The following is a 20929-nucleotide window of genomic DNA, read 5'->3' as shown; positions in this document are numbered from 1 at the left end:
CCGGTGCCTCGCCTGGGGCCGGCGGTGTGATTGGTCCGCAGCCGGGGCCCCGTCCGCGCGCGCTGGGGGGCGGAGTCGAGCCCGCGGAGTTGGCGCTAACGCTGACCCCCGAGCGGGGGCGGCTCTGCGCTGTGACGAGGGGTGGGTGCCTCGCCGGGGCGTGGGGGTGCTCTCCGCCCCGCCCCCAGCCGGTGCTGGCTCCCCGCCGCCTTGGGGGGCTGAGCTGGCGCGGCAGCTGAGCTGTCTTAGCCGGGGGGGCGGGGCCGTCCGTGACGGCGGGTTGAGCCGTTGTGAAGGGAGATTTGGGGCGCGCGGGCAGCGCTGTGAGAGCGAGTCCCGAGAAACGCCACGTATTTGTGGGGGCCTCGGCTCTCGGGTGCCGCGTAGCGGGGGGGGCGGGGGGCTTGCGGCGCCGCCCTGGGCGTCGGTTATCCTCAGTTTGAACCCGCATCTCGGAATGTCCTGAGGTGAGACTCTGCGTCAGGCCTTCTCCCCGTCTGGTGGCAGTTCCCTGCCCGCACCGCGCTCCGGTCATTTCACGGGTGTTGTGCCCCAGCGCAGGGTTTTCCCTCTCTAGGCTGCGATAAAGTCCCTTAATCAACGTGTCGTTGTGCTCGGATAAGGGCCTTTGTGAAAGTGGCGTCAGAGGCTTCCTGTTTGTTGTGTCGTGCTTGTTGTGTTGTCCGGAGAGGCGAAAGTGGGGCATAATGGGATACATTCTGGAGGTCAATTAATTCGAATTAAGTCCTATTGCATCTACACTGACACTAATTCGAATTAACAAATTTGAATTAGGCACCACGCCACTTGCAGAGGTGGTGTTATTAATTTGATTTTTACAGGCACCTTAATTCAAATTAACAGTAGCGCCAGTGTAGACGTGGGAGTTACTAATTCAAATTAAGGAACTTTAGATTGACCTAAACTGCAAGTGTAGACCAGCCCATCTTCTGTCTCCAGAGCAAATCTACTAAGTTCACAAGCAGATGTAGCCATAGTTGGTAGGTAGAAAAAGAGCACAAAAGCCCAGGGTACAGTGGCTATGGAGGAAGGATATGACTACACTGGTTACAACAACTACTATGGATATGGTGACTATAGCAATCAGCAGCGTGGTTATGGGAAAGTATTCTGGGGAGGTGGTCATCAAAATAGCTACAAACCATACTAAATTATTCCGTTTGCATCTTATCTCAAACAGGTAGAGAAGCAGTATTTTCTCATTTGAAGATTCATTTGAGGTGGCTCATGCTACCTGCTAATAGCAGTTCAGACTAATTTTTTTTGTATCAAGTCCCTGAATTGGAAGTAAGACATTGGGTCCCTCTGAAGTTAAATTGAGTTCTCATTAAAACAATATTGCTTTCACTGTTTTATTTCTTAATTGCTATATTTAAGAATCAATTTGTTTTATGCCCCTTCCTTGGTATTGTAGAGCAAGTCTTGTGTTTAAAAGCCCAGTGTGACAATGTCATGATGTAGTAGTGTCTTACTGGTTTTTAAATAAATCTTTTTGTTTAAAAAAAAAAAAAAAAGCATTGCCAACTCAGCTGGGGATCTGAGATTCTGACTCACGCTTCTTCAGCTATAAGGATTCTGAATGTGAAATTGAAATTTATGGTTATGCGCCTGATGCACGAAACAGGGTAGCGTCCAGAAGTCTCTTCTTGAGTTGTGTTCACTCTGCAGGGCTAAGGAGTTAAAAAGAAGGAAAACATATTCAACTAATAAGGACAGTAGGGATGAGTGTGTATGTGTCGAAGTGACTGAGATGGTATCTGCCATTTTTAGGTTGACACTTACTAGAGTAGAGCAGCATTTTAGGATTGTTGCACAGGTTGCATATAGAAAATATTTCACTTGCAAACCAGTAAAGAGATTACTGGAAATGCTGTTGTCCTAAATTTTTGACATCAGAAAGCAGCATTTGTGTGCTTTCTGCCAAGTGGTCTTAGATAAGTGACTCATTTTTGATCTGAATGGTAACTGCAGCTGTTTTCTTCTCCCATTTTGTTTTCAGAGGTTAGAACAAACCATTCTGCAAGATGTTGGGATTCCTGAAGCACCCGGTTGTGGTCACTGCAGAGATCAATGTGAATCTGGTGGTTCTGACTGTGATGGGATTAATAAACCGGCTGTGGGCGCTCTCCTACCCAAGGGCTGTGGTGTAAGCACAATGCTTCGCTTCCCATTTAAAATACATTGGATTTTTTTGTTTCTAAGTTTGCGAGTGTGAATGTAATGGTGATGAAAGCTGCTAAGATTGGTGGCTCAGGATACTTATATCCCTAGTATGTATTCAGCACATGCAGTGGCAGTGCAAGCATCCTCACCAGCGTGCCTCAATTCTGACCTGGAGGACTGAAAGGGAAGCTAAATCTCTATGCCCCATTCAACCTCTCTGCCGAGATTGCCAGTGGAGGAGTCAATTAGTCTCCCTAACACCAAGATATCTGAGTGCATTGAGAGATGTTTCCAGTTAGACTTGACACTTTCTCTTTCTCTGTGGTGTTTCAGTTTTGATGAAGTTTACTATGGCCAGTTTCTGTCTCTGTACATGAAGCGGATCTTTTTTGTGGATGACAGTGGCCCACCATTTGGCCACATGCTGCTAGCTTTTGGAGGTAGGGACTCCACTGAGCTTTAATTTAGGAAGTATTTATTGCCCTTTGCTTTGGGAAAAGAGGAACATGTTGCAGATATGCTCTCAGTTCTCAAACTCTGTCCTGGTGGAGAAGGGATAGGGCAGAGTTTCTTCTACAGAAACTAGGCTGATTTCATTTGATTTAGAATGACCTCATGGGCTTTGAGCCTAGTGGTTTGGAGAGAAGGGGGAGGGGGGGTAGAGAGAGTGGTGTAACTCTACACATGCATCACTTGCTATGGCTCCTATCCATTTCCCTAGTACGATGGAGGTTTCTGCAACACTTCCATCTTACTGCCACACAAACAGGAGGACCAAACCAAATTGTAAAATAACCTGGAGAGGTTAGTGCATTTTGAATAATAAGTGACAAGGGAAGATTCAGGCCCAGGAAGTGTGAAGTCCAGGGGGAGGAAAGGAACAGTATACAAGGGGGGACTTAACTAAGCAGTTGCCCCTTTTGTGTCAGAGTGGGGTTTATTTTCATCTTGTCTCCTGCATGCTTTCCTAAAGTTACTTTTTCATGTAACGGAGCATGGCTGCTGGGGAGGTGTGGGTCTGGGAGAGATGGTTCACAGGAGAGTCATTCTTAAAAAAGTGGTCTGAGCATAAAAATACTGAGGAGACACTTGTTGGGATTCAGTGGGAATCGAGCTCCTATTAATCTCCATAGAAATTTGTTTTTTAATTAACCTTCAGAATTTTATCACCCATTTCCATGTGCCACTCACTCCAGCCACATTTGTTGCTATTCTTTTTCAGGTTACTTAGGAGGATTTGATGGGAACTTCTTGTGGAACAGAATTGGGGCTGGTAAGAACTGATTTAACTGTGCCTCTTTCCTCCAACAGAATAGAGCTGCATTTCACAGCTCACTGATGTTTTTTAGTCACTAATAAACAGAGGGTTTGTTTTTTGTTTGTTTACTTGATCTTGGTGATGTTTTTTTCAGAAGAGATGTTAAATCAAAGTCTCTTCTGTATGACTGTAGTGGATGTTTCAGTAGGTGTTAAAGATCCAATAGCACAGAAGAGAGTAGAGAATAATTACAGAAGGCAGCATAGTCCAGAGGATAGGATTCTTTGAGAGGTGCTGAGTATTCACAGCTCCCAGTGACTTCATTTCAAGTTGTGGATACTTAGCTCTTCTGAACGTCATATTTCACTTTACACATCTTTAAAAAGGGGAACAGTGATACTTGCCCACTTTGTGAAGCCATTTGAAGTCTACAGATGAAAGCATTGTATAAATGTGAAGGATTATAATTGTTAGCCTACTTTACTTCAGACAATTGGGTTTTGATATCCCCTAACTGTGAGTAAGAGAAATTGCAGGGTGCTGCTACAGTCCCTGCACTGCTGATATGTTAGCTTGTTGTTTATAAACAACCTGGGGAGATACAACTCTTCTCAGACGCAAGGTTCGAAACCAAATCCTATTCTCTGCAAACCTCTATGCAATAAGCAATGGCTTCTAACGCTCTTGTCCTCGTGCTGTTTTCTGTTCCAGAGTACAGTATGAATGTGCCAATTTGGTTCTTGCGACTGCTGCCAGCACTTACTGGTGCCCTGTGTGTGCCTTTAGCATACCAGATTTTGGTAGAGCTGCACTACTCCCATTGTGCTGCGTTTGGAGCTGCTCTGCTGATTCTCTTTGGTAAGGATTGTGCCTTCAGCCTTATTCTCCATAAAGAGGGAGCATGAGCCACTTTCCCCTTTGAATTCTTTCACAGTGAATTTTTAGTGCATGTGGCAGTTAGTAAGAGCAGTGCTGAGAGTCAGGGAGGTGGGTGCTGCGGTAGCTTCCTTCCCACAGCTCTGACAGTGCATCTGCCCCAATCAGCATTATCCTACTATTCAGTCCTGGGCCCCACACATGGCTCTTCCCAGGCACTTCAATTTTGACCTGCAGCATCCCCTGCAATTCCTTTCCTAACCCACCCCTAGCTCTGCTGATGCTCCTTACTCCTGACCTCCAGCACAGCGTGCGGTTCCAGCCCTGTTCGTAGGCAGACACTACTAGTTCTCTTTATTATTGAACAAAGAGGAAGGTTTGACACAAGAAACCTCACAGCCATGCCAGTCAGCTTTATATCTTGCCTTTGAGGAGCCTCTGCAGACTCTTCTTCAGACTTTTGTAGGCTACTGGGAATGGGTGTGCATGACAGAAGGGCCATACCTCAGCTTTAGATTTCAGCAAGTCTTTTCTTCTTCCCTTCACCCATCTGCCATTTCCCATGCTCGAAAGGTTTCTCAAACACAGAGCATGGCTCTGTTTCTGATCTCAGGCTTACAATATTGTGAAAAGACCTTTGTTTTGCTCTCTTTGAAAATGTTCCTTTGATTCTCGGTTGATCATGTCTTTAGACGTCCTTATTGTTAATGGTATTATTGCTGCCATGAGTACTGTTTGACTGTTTTCCTACCAATAATTTATGGCTAATTTGGTGCGTTTATGTCATCTTCTGTTTCTAACAGAGAACTCTCTGATCACTCAGTCCAGGCTCATGCTCTTGGAATCAGTATTAATCTTTTTTATCCTGCTTGCAATTATGTGCTACCTGAAGTTCTACAATTTACAGAAATGCAGGTACTGCTGGTTTTCACACCTGGGCACTGGATAACCTTCCAGTTATTTGTATTAAGCCATTCATCATTTAAGTATAAAATGTTTGTGCCTCTTGGGTTCTTTTAATTATCATATAAATAAATACATCAAAGGCTATCTGGCACCAATTATAATAATCTTGTGCGTAGTATATTGCAGGCCTTATTTGGGGTGTGGACTAATGGTCCAAACTCAGGCTGGGGAGCCAAGAATCCTGATCTAATCATACCTGAGCCCATGACTTTGAGCAAGTCACTTTATTTCTCTGCACCTCAGATTCCCCTGTGGCAATAATAGGGATAATGATATGACCACTCATAGCAATGTTGGAAGGATTTAATTTTCCAAACAATTTTAAAGTGCTGTTTAAATGATGGTGCGATTGTCTTGGGTTCCTTATAATTTAAAAAATCCCTTGGATGTTTCTCCCCGATTGCCATCTCCTCGTCTGGAAAATTTCCCTGTGCATAGAAATAAAGAGGGTGACAAATATCCCTGTTGTTCGTTATTTCTCATGGGTGCAGTCTCAACCTAGAAATCTTTGTCTCTTCTCATTCAGCTTTGTGGGTTCTCTGATTCTTGCAGGCCACATTTAAAATAGCCTTTAAACTTAGCCCAGCTTGTGGCCTGGCCCACTGCTTTATTTGTGGTATTGGAAGCCATGCAGACTTTCACTGCTCAGAATGACTTTTCAGGGTCTGGAGAAGTGTTTAACAACTTAGTCCAGTGGTTCCCAAACTCTGTCACGTTGCGCACCGCCAACATAAAACGCCACCACCTCCTGTAGTACCACCACCAATTTTTTATAAACAGACTATGAAAACCGTCTTAAAACCTGAGTGGTGTTAAAACACATTGTATCAATAGCATAGCTATATATATAAAAAGCTGCAGTCTTGCAAAATATTAATAAATGCATTATAAACTTACCCCACGTAGGAGAGGGGTGGGGCTGGGAGGTGGAGGCGGCCCCCGCTTCTTGGGGCAGGAGTGGCCCCTGGCCAGGTAGCTGGGCCCACATGGGAGAGGGGCGGGGCCAGGTGGGGGGAGCAGTTGCCACACTGCTTGGGGGCGGTGCTGGCACCACAGCGGCTCCTGGCCAGCTGCTGAGTGTGTGTCCAGGGTGTGAGGGGGACGGAATGGCTGGGCTGCCAAGCTCTGCCATTGCACAGCTGAGTGCCACTGGAGGCTCTGCAGCCAGCATTCCCATCAGCACAGAGATACTGGTGGAGCCGGCCCCACATTCCTGAATATTGGTGGAGCACAGGCACCGTGGGTCCATATAACTTGCCGCCTATGGTCAAGATGGTGGAGTGAAATGATTTTTTTAAAAGAATTCTGCAGTCTTAATTAGTCAGTGGACGCATCCCACTGGGAGGTGGCCTGTGTACCACCGGTGGTACGTGTACCACCATTTGGGAACTGCTGATTTAGACCAAGGATAACAATCGCTGTCCGGGAGATCTGATGTAACCTAACTTTGGGTAGAACAGGGAGCAGTGGGGAGACAGACATTTCCCCCAAGTAAACCAGATTCAAATAAGCATGATAGAATTCTAGTTGGGTAGCTGAATCTTACTGTGTGTTCTCTCCTTTTGTTCTCTTCTCTAAGCCCCTTCACTGCAGGCTGGTGGTTTTGGCTTTTGCTGACTGGAGTTGCTTGCTCCTGTGCAGTTGGGTAAGTACTGACTTCTGTCACGTTGTTTTACTAAGTTCCCATATTGCTTTAATGCTTATCTCAGCCTTTGCTTTGCTGTGCTTATCAGTTCAACTTTCCAAGACTCGCTCTTCTGTCTGTAGCAAGCTTCTCCAGGTTTATTTTCCACTGAACACCCTTGCAATAATCAATGAGCAGATCACATCAACCCACATAAAGCAGTGACAGACAAATTGATGGGGGGGTTGAAATTCTGAAAAGAATTAAATACATGTGTTGGTACATGCATCCATCAGATATGGGCCTGCAAAAAAATTTCAACTTCTGCCCCCAAGTTTGTGTTTTTCTGAGTTCAGGGTCCTTCCATGCTCTGCCTTGTGATACACTGCTTTGTTGTCAAACAGACTCTCCTTTGTCATTAGCAAGCAAGTAACCACTTCACAGACCAAGCCACAAAGCATCTGATTCAGCCAGCGTACAGAACTGGAGCACTGCTGTTTGCCATAAGCATAAACCCCTGGCCTTGGGAACTGCTTGCTCAAGAGAGAGTTTGAATGCTTACACCTTGCATTAAATCCTTTCTATGGTCTGGGTATGTTTAACCCAGTTTGGTCTTTGTGTGCTGTCTTCTCAGGGTAAAGTACATGGGGCTTTTTACCTACGTGCTGCTCTTGGCCATCGCTGGAGTGCACTCCTGGCACCTGATAGGAGACCAGACCTTGTCAAATGTAGGTAGCCTAATGTACTGGATAAGTAGCATGTAATTACATTCACAGCGTGCACCCAGAGAGCAGGTGCAAGCTAAAAGTCTTCTGAGCCATCAGCTAATAGTGCAACACTTGAAGGAATTCTAGGTGTGTGTTGTAATTGAGCCTCCTGTTACAGTCTGGAAACCTGTGCTTGAAGAACTATGGCCCAGCTATGTTAGAGGAAAAGAGCAGGGTCAAGTTTGAGAAAAAGTGATGTGTGTAGCTTTTCTGATGCCGAACTGTATTTCTTAATGGGAAGTGGCTTTCCCTCCTGCCCCTGCTGCTACACATCTTTAATATGGTTTGACAGGATCTGCAGGTCAAAACCTATCCAGTTTGTGTGTGTCCTGTGCACCCCAATCTGATCTTGTAGGAGATGTTATTAAAATGTCCATAGTGCTAAGTCCACAGGGAAATTGGTTATTTTTAAGAAGGGAAAAAATATTCCCCAAGTACCTGGTTGTCCTCAAAACCTGGGTTAGGGATTGGGAAGCAGAGGAGTAAGCAGATCTGCTTACTTTTTCCTAGCTCTGCTGCATGGGCTTGGGCAAGTCACTTCACCTGTTTGTGCCTCAGTTTCCCCAACAGTAGAATGGGAATAACCTGTACCTATTTCACATAAATGTTGTAAAGATTGATTAAATAACACTTGTAAAGTACTTTGAAATCCTGAGCTTTGTTAGCCTTATTACCGGTCCGTGGAGGAGAGCTGGAGAAAGCTGGGAGTTACCTGAAAGGCAGTAACTGAGTTATTTATGTTCTGACAGGTTTCTGTGTTGTGCCATTTGCTAGCAAGGGGACTAGCCCTAGTGGTCATCCCAGTAGCAATGTACCTGTCTTTCTTCTACATTCACTTGGCTTTGCTGTACCGATCAGGGCCTCATGACCAGATTATGACCAGTGCTTTCCAGGCCAGTTTGGAGGTAAGGAAAGTGGGAGTAGAGATGTGGGAAACAGATTGTGTTAGCCCCGTGAAATACTTCCTCACTGTTTCAGCTTAAAGCAATTTTATAGCACAATAGCAGCAAGATGAGGACAAAAGGAGGAAGTGCTGAATCCTAATAGTAAAAGTAAGTGAAAGCTCTGTCCCAGTCCCTACCCGGGGGCTTTCCTTTGTACCAAGCAGTGTGTTTGCTGTCCCATTCAAAATATGTCCCTTCCTACATCAGAGGATGTTTAGGGCTAAATTCTCTTGTCGGTTATGCCAATAGAAGTCAATAGAATTAGTCTCACAAGTAAATGATACAGTGAAATCACAAGGGGTTTTTAAAACACCCAAACTCAGAACTGGAGGGAAACCATCTAGTCAGGGCTAGTGGATCAGTAACATGCCCCAACACAGTGGGTCACCTATAGATAGAACGCCATGTTTTTTGCAAATGTGAAACATGAAATAAAATGAAAAACTCACCCTGCAGTGGGAGCTCCTGTCCCACCATTCACTCAAATTTGGCCCGGCTTCCCCCTGTTGTCATGACAGCGGGATGGATGGCTCAAACGTGAGTGGAACTGCGACCCTGTGCGTAAGTTTGCAATGCTCAGAGCAGGGAGTCAGACCCAGCCCTGAGGGACAGGAGCTGCTGCTTCTGAACGCAGGGCAGGCTTGCTCTGGAACACCTCTCCCTCTGCCCACCCCAACACCTCCCAACCTCATGGGGCAGGACCCAACCCTCCCTGTGCCTCCCACTCCACTGGGGCCATGACTCAACCCTCTTCCCACCCCTGTGGGCGCAGGACCCAACCCATGAGGAGTGGGGGAATTGATAAAATGAAATAAGAAATTCCCCTAAAAAACCCCCCAACATTATAAACGTATTCCCAGGGCTCTGCCTATAGGTACATTAGAGACAGATGTTAGTCACATCATTTAATCCTCAGAATGTGGTGTTGAGAGCAGTGTAAGGACCTACATAGACTAGAACAGAGCCCATATAGAATAATTCCTTAGTTTATCTGTTGGTGCAGCATTGCTTTGGGAATTCCCTGAGACCTGAAGTCCTGCAGACTTCATCGTGTAACCAAATTACCTCTGAGCATAGTGTTGCAGAATCTGATTTTTATACTCTAACCAGGACAGCAAGCCTTCTGCTAACATGTTATTACACGTTAAATCTATGAGTGACTCTCTTCAGAGTTAAACAGCTTCTGATTTTTTACCCCTTCTGGTGTATTACTTATTATGCTTTTTAGGGTGGGCTCGCTCGGATCACACAGGGCCAGCCCCTTGAGATAGCCTATGGGTCCCAGGTTACCCTGCGGAATGTCTTAGGCAAACCCATGCCATGCTGGCTCCATTCTCACAAGAACACTTATCCCATCAGGTGAGGAATCTGTTTTGTTCTGTAAACACTAGAATGTAAGGAGGGTCTTACTGCTCCTGTTCTTCAGCTGACAGTTCAGATCTCACAGTCTGTGTCTATGCAGTGTCATAGTCTCTCTTTCCATCAAGCTTTCAGGGCATGTTAACTACTGCAGTCATACAAAGCCTTGTTATTACCCCACAAAGGGCTTTGGGGCACCAAACAGCATGGGCTTCAAAAGAACAAATCAGGCCAAGAAAAGGGCTTGCTTTTCACAATCCAATTACAAAATGAGTGGATGAAGGAAATGTAGTAGTGATGCAAGGGCTCTGGATTTCAGTAGTGTATTCAGTGTTCTCTCATGTGATTAGATTAAATTTTAGATTAAATCTCAGGAAAAACTTCCTAACTTGTAAAATCAGTAGGGCAATGGAACAGACTGCCTGGGGGGTTGTGGAAGTTCCTTCACTGGAGGTTTTCAAAAGGAGGTTGGATAGCCATTGTCTTAGATGGTTTAGACACAACACAGTCTACATCTTGGCAGGAGGGTAGACTAGACTAGATGACCCTTGAGGTCCCTTCTAACCCTATGCTTCTATGATCCTAATCATCCTTGGAAATGTAAACTGGCTTGAATGTGAGCACTGTTACATGGTAAATTGGTTAAAGGATAAGGAAAACCAGCACTGTATTGAGATGTGAAAGACATCCAGTGGGATGCTACTGAGATCAGTGATACTACCATATTCCTTAGCAATTGGGAAGAAGAGTACCTTTCTGGAAACCATCAAATTGGGACATGGTGCAAATTCCAAATGGGTACAGAGAAAAACAGAGTTTAAAAAGCTGGGCAGGAGACAAAATCATGTCAACTTGGCAAAATGGAAGTTATATGTATGGTGAGGAAATAATCTGAAATGCAGATATTCAGCTCAGAGGGAGGGAACGGTATCTGGAAAGCTTTAACTTACAAAAGAGATCTAGGTTTATCATAGAGAGCAACCTGAATGAATCTGAGTTTCCAGTCAGATGCTGCAGCCAGCAGACCAATGTGATGATTTTGCTACCCGTGTATTACTCTTTCCAAGAGTAAAGAGATGACAGTCCCTTTTCATACAGCTCCCTTGGCCATGGTAGCTAGAATGCTGCATATGGTACTGAGCATCATAATACCAAACTGATGCTGACAAACTTGAGAGGATTCTGAGATCAGAGCTAAATGAGTCTAGCTCAACTAAAGCCCGGTCTACACTAAACACTTCAGTATAACTACATTGCTCAGGGGTCTGGAAAATCCATGTCCCTGAGCGACATTGTTATACTGACCTTAACTCCGTGTAGACAGTTCTATGTTGGCCAGAGAGCTTCTCCCGCCGACATAGCTACGGCCTCTAGTGGAGGTGGCATTACTAAGCCTACAGGAGAGCTTTCTCCCATCGGCTTAGAGCATCTTCATCAGAAGTTGTGCAGCTGCGCCAATGCAAGTTTGTATTGTAGACCTGCCCTAAACAATGACTGTAGGGATGAGAGAACCATCTACAAGAATTTGAAGGATAGAAACGCCAAGGAGGGGGAGGAATGGGTTAGGGTGCATTATATAAAGAAAATTAAGAAATATTTCTTCCATTGAGTTCCTGCATTGCAGGATAGTGGTCTCAAGGGAAATAGTGGGGAAGCTCCATCGTCTTTGGCATTTCAGACTAGACAGGGTAAAGATCTGGAGAATACACAGTCTGGAGAAGAGAAGCTAGTAGGTCTTTTCCCTCTTTAATCTTTTCACCTAATTCATTCCCCAAGCACTGGCCAAAGCCATTCATAGCCCAACACACTCCATCCCTCACAGCAGTCACAGCCCAGTTCACTGCAGGAAAGAGAGGGTCTGAGCACTGGCATGTCAAGCACTCTTAAAATGGAAAACAAGGGAACATGGGGAGTCCTCGGTGTATGTCGCTCCTCACAAGCCTTGACCTCAGCACATGGGATGTGCTGTGACTCCTGTGCTTTGCTGTGTCATTTCTCTCTACATTGTCTCTTCTCTTTGAAAGAACAGAGCCAGTGATGTTGTGCTGATTCAGGTCACTGAGTGAGACCTGCTAGTTTAACCTGAGGCCGCTCTCTGTTCCCTGTGACTCTGTAGAACAGTGATTGTACCATTCCCTCAGAGCTCTGTCCTCTTACCTACCCACACAGGTACGAGAATGGCCGAGGCAGCTCCCACCAGCAGCAGGTGACTTGTTACCCCTTCAAGGATGTCAATAACTGGTGGATCATTAAGGATCCTGGGATGTGAGTATACAGGAGACTTGCTCAAATGCCAGACCGCCGTGAGCTCCGCTGATGATATCTGATCCCAAAAGCTAAGCAGGATTAGGCCTGATTAGTACCAAGATGGAACACCAGCTGGGAATATGGGTTCCATAGCCTTAAAAAAGTGGCTGCAGTCTAGTGGATTGAGCATGGGTTTGGGAGTCAGGATTCCCAATCCCAAATTCTCTTGCACACTCTGCCACTGACTCACTGTGTGTCCTGGGGCAAGTCAGTTCACCTCTCCATCCCAGTTCCCCCACCTGTCAAATGGGGATGATACTGTTACTGGACCTCCTGGCTGCTGGAAAGATGTAATGAATATTTGCAAATGCTTTTGAGATCTTGGGATGGAAAGTATTACACAGGGGTGAAGAGAAAGAAACAGAAAAGTCACCCATACGTTTAATTCCACAAAAGCATCTCCTACCACCAGATGGTGACTAGAACTAGGCTTCAGTTAAATCTCTTTTGCAAAGGCGGGAGGGGTCACTCAGCTTTAGGGAGAAGCCGGCTGGCCATATCACCCTGCTGGCTCACTTAGGAGCAGCACTGAGGGGCTCAAAAAGAAGAGCTGCTCCTGCCAGAGGTATGGGAACTGGTGGGTGCAAAGGGAACTGGAAAGAGAAATGAAACTGATGGGAGACTTCAAATTCCATTTAGGGTATGAAAGAGCAAAGAACTGCTTCTAAACTCCATGTGTGGGCCTCAGTGAGTAGGGCTGACACTCACTGTACTTGAGTAGGCCTCAGGAAATACTAGAATTCACTTTGAGGAAAAGTATTTATTTGTATTTGAAGTTAAGGATGAGAGAGAGATCCTCCCAAGTAAGAGAGAATCCTGAGAGTCAGGGGCCTGGTCTACTCTTAACTTTTGTTAATTACGGGTTATGCCAGCTAAAGCCTAGTGTAGACACACTTATACTGGCAAAAAATGGCTTTTGTTGGCATCTCTTACTTTGTTCAGGAAACTGATATAAGCTATGCCAGCAAAAGGATGTTTTGCTGGTATAGACTGCATCTACACTAGGAACGTTTTGCCGATATCACTGTGGCAGAATGGCCCTGAAGTGTAGCCCTTTACAGAAAACTGCTGCTACTTTTCTTTTATTCTTCAGCCTTAAAATGTTTTAAATTGATCTGGATTCAGACCAGTGACCTATCCCATTACTAATCTCCTGAGTCAGCCTGTCCCTCCCTCTGCTTTGTGTCCAATAGCTTTCTCTGCATCCCACTGGAACCCATAAGGCAGTGGCTCTCAACCTTTCCAGACTACAGAACCCCTTTCAGGAGTCTGATTTGTCTTGCGTACACCCAAGTTTCACTTCACTTAAAAACTACTTGCTTATAAAATCAGACAAAAAAGTGTCACAGCACATATTACTGAAAAAAGGCTGACTTTCTCATTTTTACCATATAATTATAAAATAAATCAATTAGAATATAAATATTGTACTTGCATTTCAGTGCATAGTATATAGAGCAGTATAAACCAGTCATTGCCGGTATGAAATTTTAGTTTGTACTGACTTTGCCAGTGCTTTTTATGCAGCCTATTGTAAAACTGAGCTGATGGAACCCTGGAAGATCTCGGTGTACCCCAAGCAGTATGCGTGCCTCTGTTTGAGAACCACTGCTGTAAGGAGTTCAAATTTCTCAACTGACTGCCCAAATATTTCCCCTCCTTCCTTGTCTCCCACTTAACGGTCACTAGTCAGTACTATCCATGATGGGGAATTGAATAATTTCTTTCGGTTTGTCACTTCTGCAGGCAGCAGCTGGTGGTAAGTAACCCACCACGTCCTGTCCGACATGGGCATGTTGTGCAGCTGGTCCATGGCATCACAACTCGATATCTCAACACGTATGTGCTTCTCCCTGCTTATTGGTTCGTTCTGCTCTGTTGCTTCCTTAAATATCTGTGTGGGGACACTGGGGAATGTTCTTGCTCTCACTAAGATTCTTTTAAGCTCTTGCAACACACTCAGCCATAGGCCAGGGCCTGGATACAACTGATCCATCACTGAGCGGTTTCTAGTTAGTATCATGAATTGCTCTTCTACTGCCAGACCAACTGCAAAAGGCAAATGACAGACAGTTTATAGCGTATTCAGAGCTCTGACACCTCTTTGATCCCAGCTAGTCAAATATACATTGTGACAGTGCTGCTAATTTCTACTCACTTGCTCGCCTGGGTGAGTAATTCCCCCCGCCCCCCTCCCCGGCAAGTCTCTTTAAATTTTGCATCAGCACCATCCACTTCATTTTGGTATGGGTGGGTGATTAGACATTGGGTGGGATTTTCAGAAGAACCTAATGGATTTAGCAGCACAAGTCCCATTGAATTTCGTGGCATGTGGCTTTCAGCTGACTTTGTGCTCCCAAGTCAAGAGGCACTTTTGAAAATTGCATCCTTTGTGCCTGGCTGCTGCGTGTTTGTGGCAGTTCTGTAAGGATGCATTATTATAAAAATTGTCTCTTTAGTAGGCAAGAGTCCGCATGGACTTCAGTCACCTAGATTAGGAGGTGAGGCATTTACCCTTTGTGCTCATTCCAGGCCCAAGGGGACATAGGGCCGCCAATTGGTTCATTCTCAGAAACCTCACTGACTAATTCCAGCACCCCTGTTGAGGTGTGTGCGCTCACGGGATGGTAGCTGGCAAACTCGGCTTCCTCCAATGCTGTTTTATGGTCCTTTATAAGGAGGAGCCCTCTCCGTTCCTTTGACCCCCCACATGTGCCACTTAATTTGTGCCAATGCGTTGTTTGGCTTTTTGCTTCCTGAATTTCTGTACCCACCTGAGTAGCTTCGTGTGGTTTGATTTTTAAATAACCCTGTGAAATGAACAGAGAATTTAGCCTGGGACTTTTATTTTATGGATCTTGCAGACATGATGTTGCTGCACCTCTGAGCCCCCACTCCCAGGAAATTGCCTGTTACATTGATTATAACATCTCCATGCCAGCACAGAACCTTTGGAGAGTGGTGAGTGGAAACTTGGGTGAGGGGCAGGGAGTTTTTCTCCTCTTGGGAAACATCTAAAACAAAGTGAAGATCAAAAGACATCCCTCCCTTGCAGGAAATTGTAAATCGGGAATCAGATACAGACGTGTGGAAAACCATCCTATCTGAAGTAAGGTTTGTCCATGTGAATACCTCAGCAGTGCTGAAGGTAAGTGGCTTTACATACATCAGTCTTCTCTTCCCTTGCAGTCATCTCCTGGGTCCATACAATTGCTGTGCCTCTAAAACAGAGCCTCCTTAAAGCACAAAAGCCCTGTTTTTATCAGCGTGGTCTGACATCAGTCTGGTGAAAGACTGTGCGCTTCTGATGGCAGGGAAGCATTGTAATGGTGCGATCTGTTAGACTGAGCAATGGATGTTGCAAGTGCTCTGTCCATTTGAGGATCAGCCTGAGTCAGAAGTTGAGGCTGCATCAACAGCTGATGGTGGACAGGCATGCTTAAGAACTGCTCCACAGATAGCCACCTGCTTTAAATGCTGAGACTACCCGTTTTACTAGTTGCTCTGAGTTCTTTTACCACATTTTTCACTGTCACAGCTATGCATCCACTCCACTGGCATCCTGTTAAGTGGGGGTCCACATAGCTCCAACAATCAGTCTGAAAAACTGGCAGGACTGTGCCTTTTTTTTTTAAGCCTTCATTTTTATTTTCCAGCTCAGTGGTGCATCACTACCCGAGTGGGGCTACCGGCAGCTGGAGATCATTGGGGAGAAGCTGTCCAAAGGATATCACCAGAGCATGCTGTGGAATGTGGAGGAGCACAGATATGGGAAAAGTAAGTCTCAGTAGACATCTATAGATTGTAACGTGTGAGCTGTGTGTTCAGGGAAAAGGGTCTATATATAGTACAGAGGCATTTGTAGGTGGTGCTAGGGCTTAGTACCTACCCCAGCCTGTAGGTTGGAGTAACAGTTGTGGGACAGCTCTATTGTCACTCTCACAGCCTGGAAGGTTGACTTACTTGTGCTTGGACATGGAGATGAGGAATTTGTCCCTAAGTGCCTGAGACTGTTCCTATGAACACTGGGAGCGCACACCCTTGGATCAAGCTCTGTCCCTTCTTCCTCGCACATTGGAACTACACCAGTTTCATGGCAGAAGGGCCCCTTGGGAGTGAAGGAGAGGGGAGAGATAAAGGATGTTGCATGTTGCTGAGCCATGTTATGCACTTCCAGGCCAAGAGCAGAAGGAGAGGGAGGTGGAGCTGCACTCACCCACGCAGGCCGACATCAGCAAAAACCTCAGTTTCATGGCCAGATTCACAGAATTGCAGGTGACTGGGCTGAGGGAACAGGAAAGGGGTGGGATGTGATTCTTCCCCTGTAAAGTTCTCCACCCACTGCAGGGGGTGCTAAGCAGCATGTCGATGAAGGGTGCCTCTGACTGATAACAGCCATTGCTCATAGATGGAGGGCTGTTTTCCCCCTTCCTCACCAATAAAGACCCACATGAACAGAACTACTGTTGAAACAACTGTAGGGACTAGGGCAGTGTTTTCTATGGGCTGTTTTTGGAAGTAGGACGAGTGCTGTGACATGAAACACGGAGAGATTTTCATGTCCATAGCTGACCAGACAGATTGTGAAGTTCTGAAAGCATTATGTTGCAAGGTGTTCTCTTTAATTTATCCAGCATGCTGATCTATGGCATGTGCTTAAAGTATCTCCAGCTGCATACCTAAACTTTTCAGTAATAACCAATGTAAGTAAAGTAATTGGGCACTCCAAGACTCAGCCTTAACATGGATTTTTAATAGGTGTTGTGCCTAATGTCCCTTATTAACCTTCAAACATTCAGTAAGGAACCCGTATTCATTAAAAATATATAGCTAGATTAAATACAGTAATGAGAACGCCCTGGCTCAGAAACTTGCCTGGCCATCCTTGGTCTGGGACTGCCCATCCATGCCAGGTGTCTTGATCGTAGTTCCTAATCTGAAAGTCCTCTGATTGCTTTGTTCTAGTGGAAGATACTAACATTGAAAAATGAAGACACAGAACATAAGTATAGCTCATCCCCTCTAGACTGGATCACGATGGATACAAACATCGCGTACTGGCTCCATCCTGTCTCTGGTGTAAGTACGTGTGTCATGTGTTAACTCTGGTTTGCTCATTTGGATTATGTGAAGTCCAAAAGGAAAGATCTGAAAGGGGTGAGAGTGGGTGAAAAAGATCCTGTAGGTGTCTCCTCTAAGACCCTTTTATAGATAGTGGCGGGTAGTAATCTTAGTTTCAAAGCACGTAATTTTCTCCTCTAGTAAAACAAATACTTCACATTTAAATTGAATAGAAGCTCTTCTTTCCCACTCCCCCATTCTCTTGAAATGTTCCTTACACTGCCAGATATTGCAGTTGGCAAAACCTACTGCTCAACAGCAGAAAAGTAAACCGGAGAGTTCTGCAGGCACTTGATATAGTTTTTGACAGCTTTGTTCTTGAAGTAAACAACTCTGATCTGCCAACCATTTAAGGGACAATTGCAATTTATTATTCACTTGATTCAGTGTAAAACATGAGTCCATCACTGGCAGCTTCTTTCAAATGCCTTCTATAAAAATGAATTTTGAAATAATACAGCAGCCCTACTGTCCCACATCGGTCAGATGAGTAGCCAGATGGACATGGGATTGCCGCAGCTCTTCTCAGGGATTCGGGTGTACACATCTATGTAATATTTAATGGCTTGCTTCTCTCTGTAGTAAAAATCATTGCATTTTCTCACCTCTTATCCTTCAGGCCCAAATCCACCTCATTGGGAACGTTCTCACCTGGGCTTCAGCTAATGTTGCAACTCTTGTATACGTGTGTCTGTTCCTGTGGTATTTGCTTCGACGACGGAGGAAGATTTGTGACATCTCTGAAGGTCTGAACCCTTAGCCACAGAAGTATCCTCCTTGTTCAGAGCAGTTTGACACCTCGCTGCACAGCAGCTCTGAGCATTCTAGTTGGGTCTCAGATACTTTTGATGGGTGCATTAGAGTGGGATGGGACAGACTGGATAAGCTATCTATGGATAAGCACTAGAGCAGGAGTTCTCAAACTGGGGGTGCATGGCTGACAGCCAGAGCCTGTCAGAACAGGGTGGCCAGAGAGCAGCGGTTGCCAGCCATGTGCGCTGAAGTCAGCGCAGAAGTAAGGGTGGCATGGCATGGAGGGGTCAACACTTTTTTTGGGGGGAAGAGGTGTCATCACAGCCTGAAATATTTTCAAAGGGGGACCCAGCAAAAAAAGTTTGAGAACCCCTGGGCTAGAGCCCTCCCCCGGTTAGCTTGAAGAGCTGTGCACTCTCCTCCCAGACATTTTTATTGCAGGGCACCATCCTCTCTTTGGGAGATTACACTAAACATTGTATCAGTGCATTTCTTGGAGGCTTTAATGCTCAAAGGATGATTTGGAATCCATCAAACTCCACCTGCCATAAGTATTTTAGAGGTGCCCTTACACACACAGGTCCTGTCTGCTCTGCATGGCTACTAAAGATCCTAATCCCTAGCCACTTTGGCCAAAGGGTATGCTCTGTAAATGTTACCTTGCCACTGCCACCATGTGTGCAACTTGAGGCACTTTTGAAAAATTGCCTGTGTCTGCAGTTGCTAGTTTCCAGGGTGTTTGGTAGCAGACCTCTTACAAGTCCTGGTTACTATTACCCTTTTGGTCTTGCAGATGGATGGTGGCTCTGGGTGTCGGCTGGAGGGCTCTGCCTGGGAGGCTGGCTTGTGAATTACGTCCCCTTCTTCATGATGGAGAAGACACTTTTCCTCTACCACTACCTGCCTGCTCTCACTTTCCAAATCCTTCTCATTCCTGTTGTACTGCAGCATCTGAGTGATCATTTCTGCAGGTACCCCAGGCACTCCGCAGGGTGTCCTGCAATTTTAATTACTGGGGATTAAAGTACTGAAATGATGGGGTTCTTAATCCCAGCTCCAGCATGGACTTTGGTCAAGGTGCATTATGTCCCATCTGACACTGCCCTGCCTCAGAGGGGCACTGAGAGAATTACTCAGTTAATGCTTGTTGTACAGAGCCATGCGAGCTGCATGTTAAACTGCAGCCCTGCTTAGAATTTCATTGCTTTGGAGAAGAGAAGACACAGCCTGGTTTCTAGGGTCTCCCTTTATAAAGGGCAACCAGGATAGGGCAATGTTTCAAAATGCCCCACTAATGTGTGTTTGGGTACTTTTGCTTTAACTTCAGTTCTTTCTCTCTCTCAGATCCCAACTCCCTAAGAACACGTTCAGTGCCTTGATGGTAGCCTGGTTCTCTTCCATTTACCTGGTCTATCGCAAACTCAGCCCACTGACGTATGGTGAGCCTGCCCTCTCAGCAGCTGAGCTCAGGGCCCTGCGCTGGAAGGACAGCTGGGACATCCTGATCCGAAAGCACTAGTGGAGCCACATCATGCAGTGGAAGGAAGGAGTTAGTCAAGATAGAACAAGTAACTGCTCTCATTTTGTGATGGGGCTCAGGGCAAAAGGCCTTGTAATTTACATTGGCAAGAACTACGTCCCTATGGGGCAGATGATGTAAAGGCCAGGCTCAGTTTCTGTTCTGGAGCACTAGAATGGAGGACAGTTACACTCATTAGCCTCATTGCCTTGAAGCATCCTTGATATCTAGTGCAGAGGAGGTGCTTAGACTGATCTTTTTACTATAGAGCTAACCACAAGGCTGCGTTTTTGGAGGGAAAAGAATCATACTAGATTAGCTGCATTCAGTGACAATCCTTAAAGCTGCTCTGACACCAGCAGTGATACTTCAGTGAAGTGTCAACTAACTTACCCTCAACGAAGCAGAGCTCACTAGTGCCTATGGACATCTGAGAGGAGATTAAAAGCACTACACAGGAAGGATGTGCTTGAGCCATCCTTGTCCCCTGCCTGTTTAGCATCATAGTGGAGATGCCCCTTGGAGTTGGGACAAGTAGTGAGAATGTTCCTTGTAGTATGTCTGTGCTGCAGAGGGCAAAACTACTTTTATATAAAATGGTTGGTTACATCCATGTGGCTTTTTGTTTATTGGTTTATATATCACAGCAGCAGAACCACCAGAGCCAGGCTGTGCTTTTATAAGAGATGAAGAAAAGTACATCTTCAACAATAACCAATTCTTCCCTCTGATCTTAAAGCTAAGCCTGCATTTCTAGAGTACACATGCTACAACAGTAGGTACCAGTGGGGTTTTTAGAGAGTGAGAACTCTTGCAATAAGCTAAAGACTGGGATTTCACTGTTAAGTTTGCAGCCTTTCTTCTGCTCATTTTAGTATGCCAAAGCAGGCTTAGCTTGAACTAACTCTGGGTGAACGTGTGAGCTTTAATACTGCTTTGGGGAAGAAATGAGAGCTATAAACCACTTCAACAAATGGATTCTGCCCAGCAGACTCTGCACCTGTTAGTACTTGAGTGTCCCCCAAGGTCAGACTTCCTGTCATGAGGCACTCAACCCAGTTGGAGTTCCCATGCTCCGTAATTGCTTTGGGCACAAAAAATAAAGCCTACCCTACAGCCAGTGTAGCTAGACTCACCAGGCAGTGACAAACACCTGAACTAAATGTGACCCTTGTGGCCCCTGACTGAGTAAAAGACACTTGTGCCAATAATGAGGTCAGTCCATTTCCCCCCCATATTAGACATGAAAGT

General features: G+C 45.5%; 1 protein-coding gene across 2 annotated transcripts; it reads left to right on the top strand.

Annotated features, from left to right (window-relative positions):
- The first annotated feature begins 338 nt into the window (after nt 1–338).
- POMT1 (protein O-mannosyltransferase 1) lies at nt 339–20291 on the top strand. Of its 2 annotated transcripts, none has more exons than XM_067541920.1 (20): nt 339–467; nt 2021–2167; nt 2518–2624; nt 3407–3457; nt 4154–4300; nt 5122–5233; nt 6864–6929; nt 7543–7636; nt 8425–8580; nt 9848–9978; nt 12148–12243; nt 14032–14124; nt 15150–15246; nt 15341–15433; nt 15942–16062; nt 16463–16560; nt 17251–17364; nt 18026–18152; nt 18953–19130; nt 19504–20291. In XM_067541920.1, the coding sequence occupies exons 2-20, from the start codon at nt 2046–2048 to the stop codon at nt 19676–19678; spliced, it is 2178 nt and encodes a 725-aa protein (XP_067398021.1). In that variant the 5' UTR covers nt 339–467; nt 2021–2045; the 3' UTR covers nt 19679–20291. The 2 variants fall into 2 exon arrangements, with proteins under 2 accessions (XP_067398021.1, XP_067398020.1); XM_067541919.1 differs by having other exon boundaries at nt 7516–7636.
- Nucleotides 20292–20929: the final 638 nt, after the last annotated feature.

The sequence above is a fragment of the Emydura macquarii genome, unplaced genomic scaffold (assembly GCF_026122565.2).
Source record: "Emydura macquarii macquarii isolate MOO-44397 ecotype Brisbane River unplaced genomic scaffold, CSIRO-AGI_Emac_v2 contig_691, whole genome shotgun sequence".
Taxonomy (NCBI): domain Eukaryota; kingdom Metazoa; phylum Chordata; order Testudines; family Chelidae; genus Emydura; species Emydura macquarii.
The sequence above is the reverse complement of the archived record's forward strand: the minus strand, read 5'-3'. Positions and strand labels throughout refer to the sequence as shown.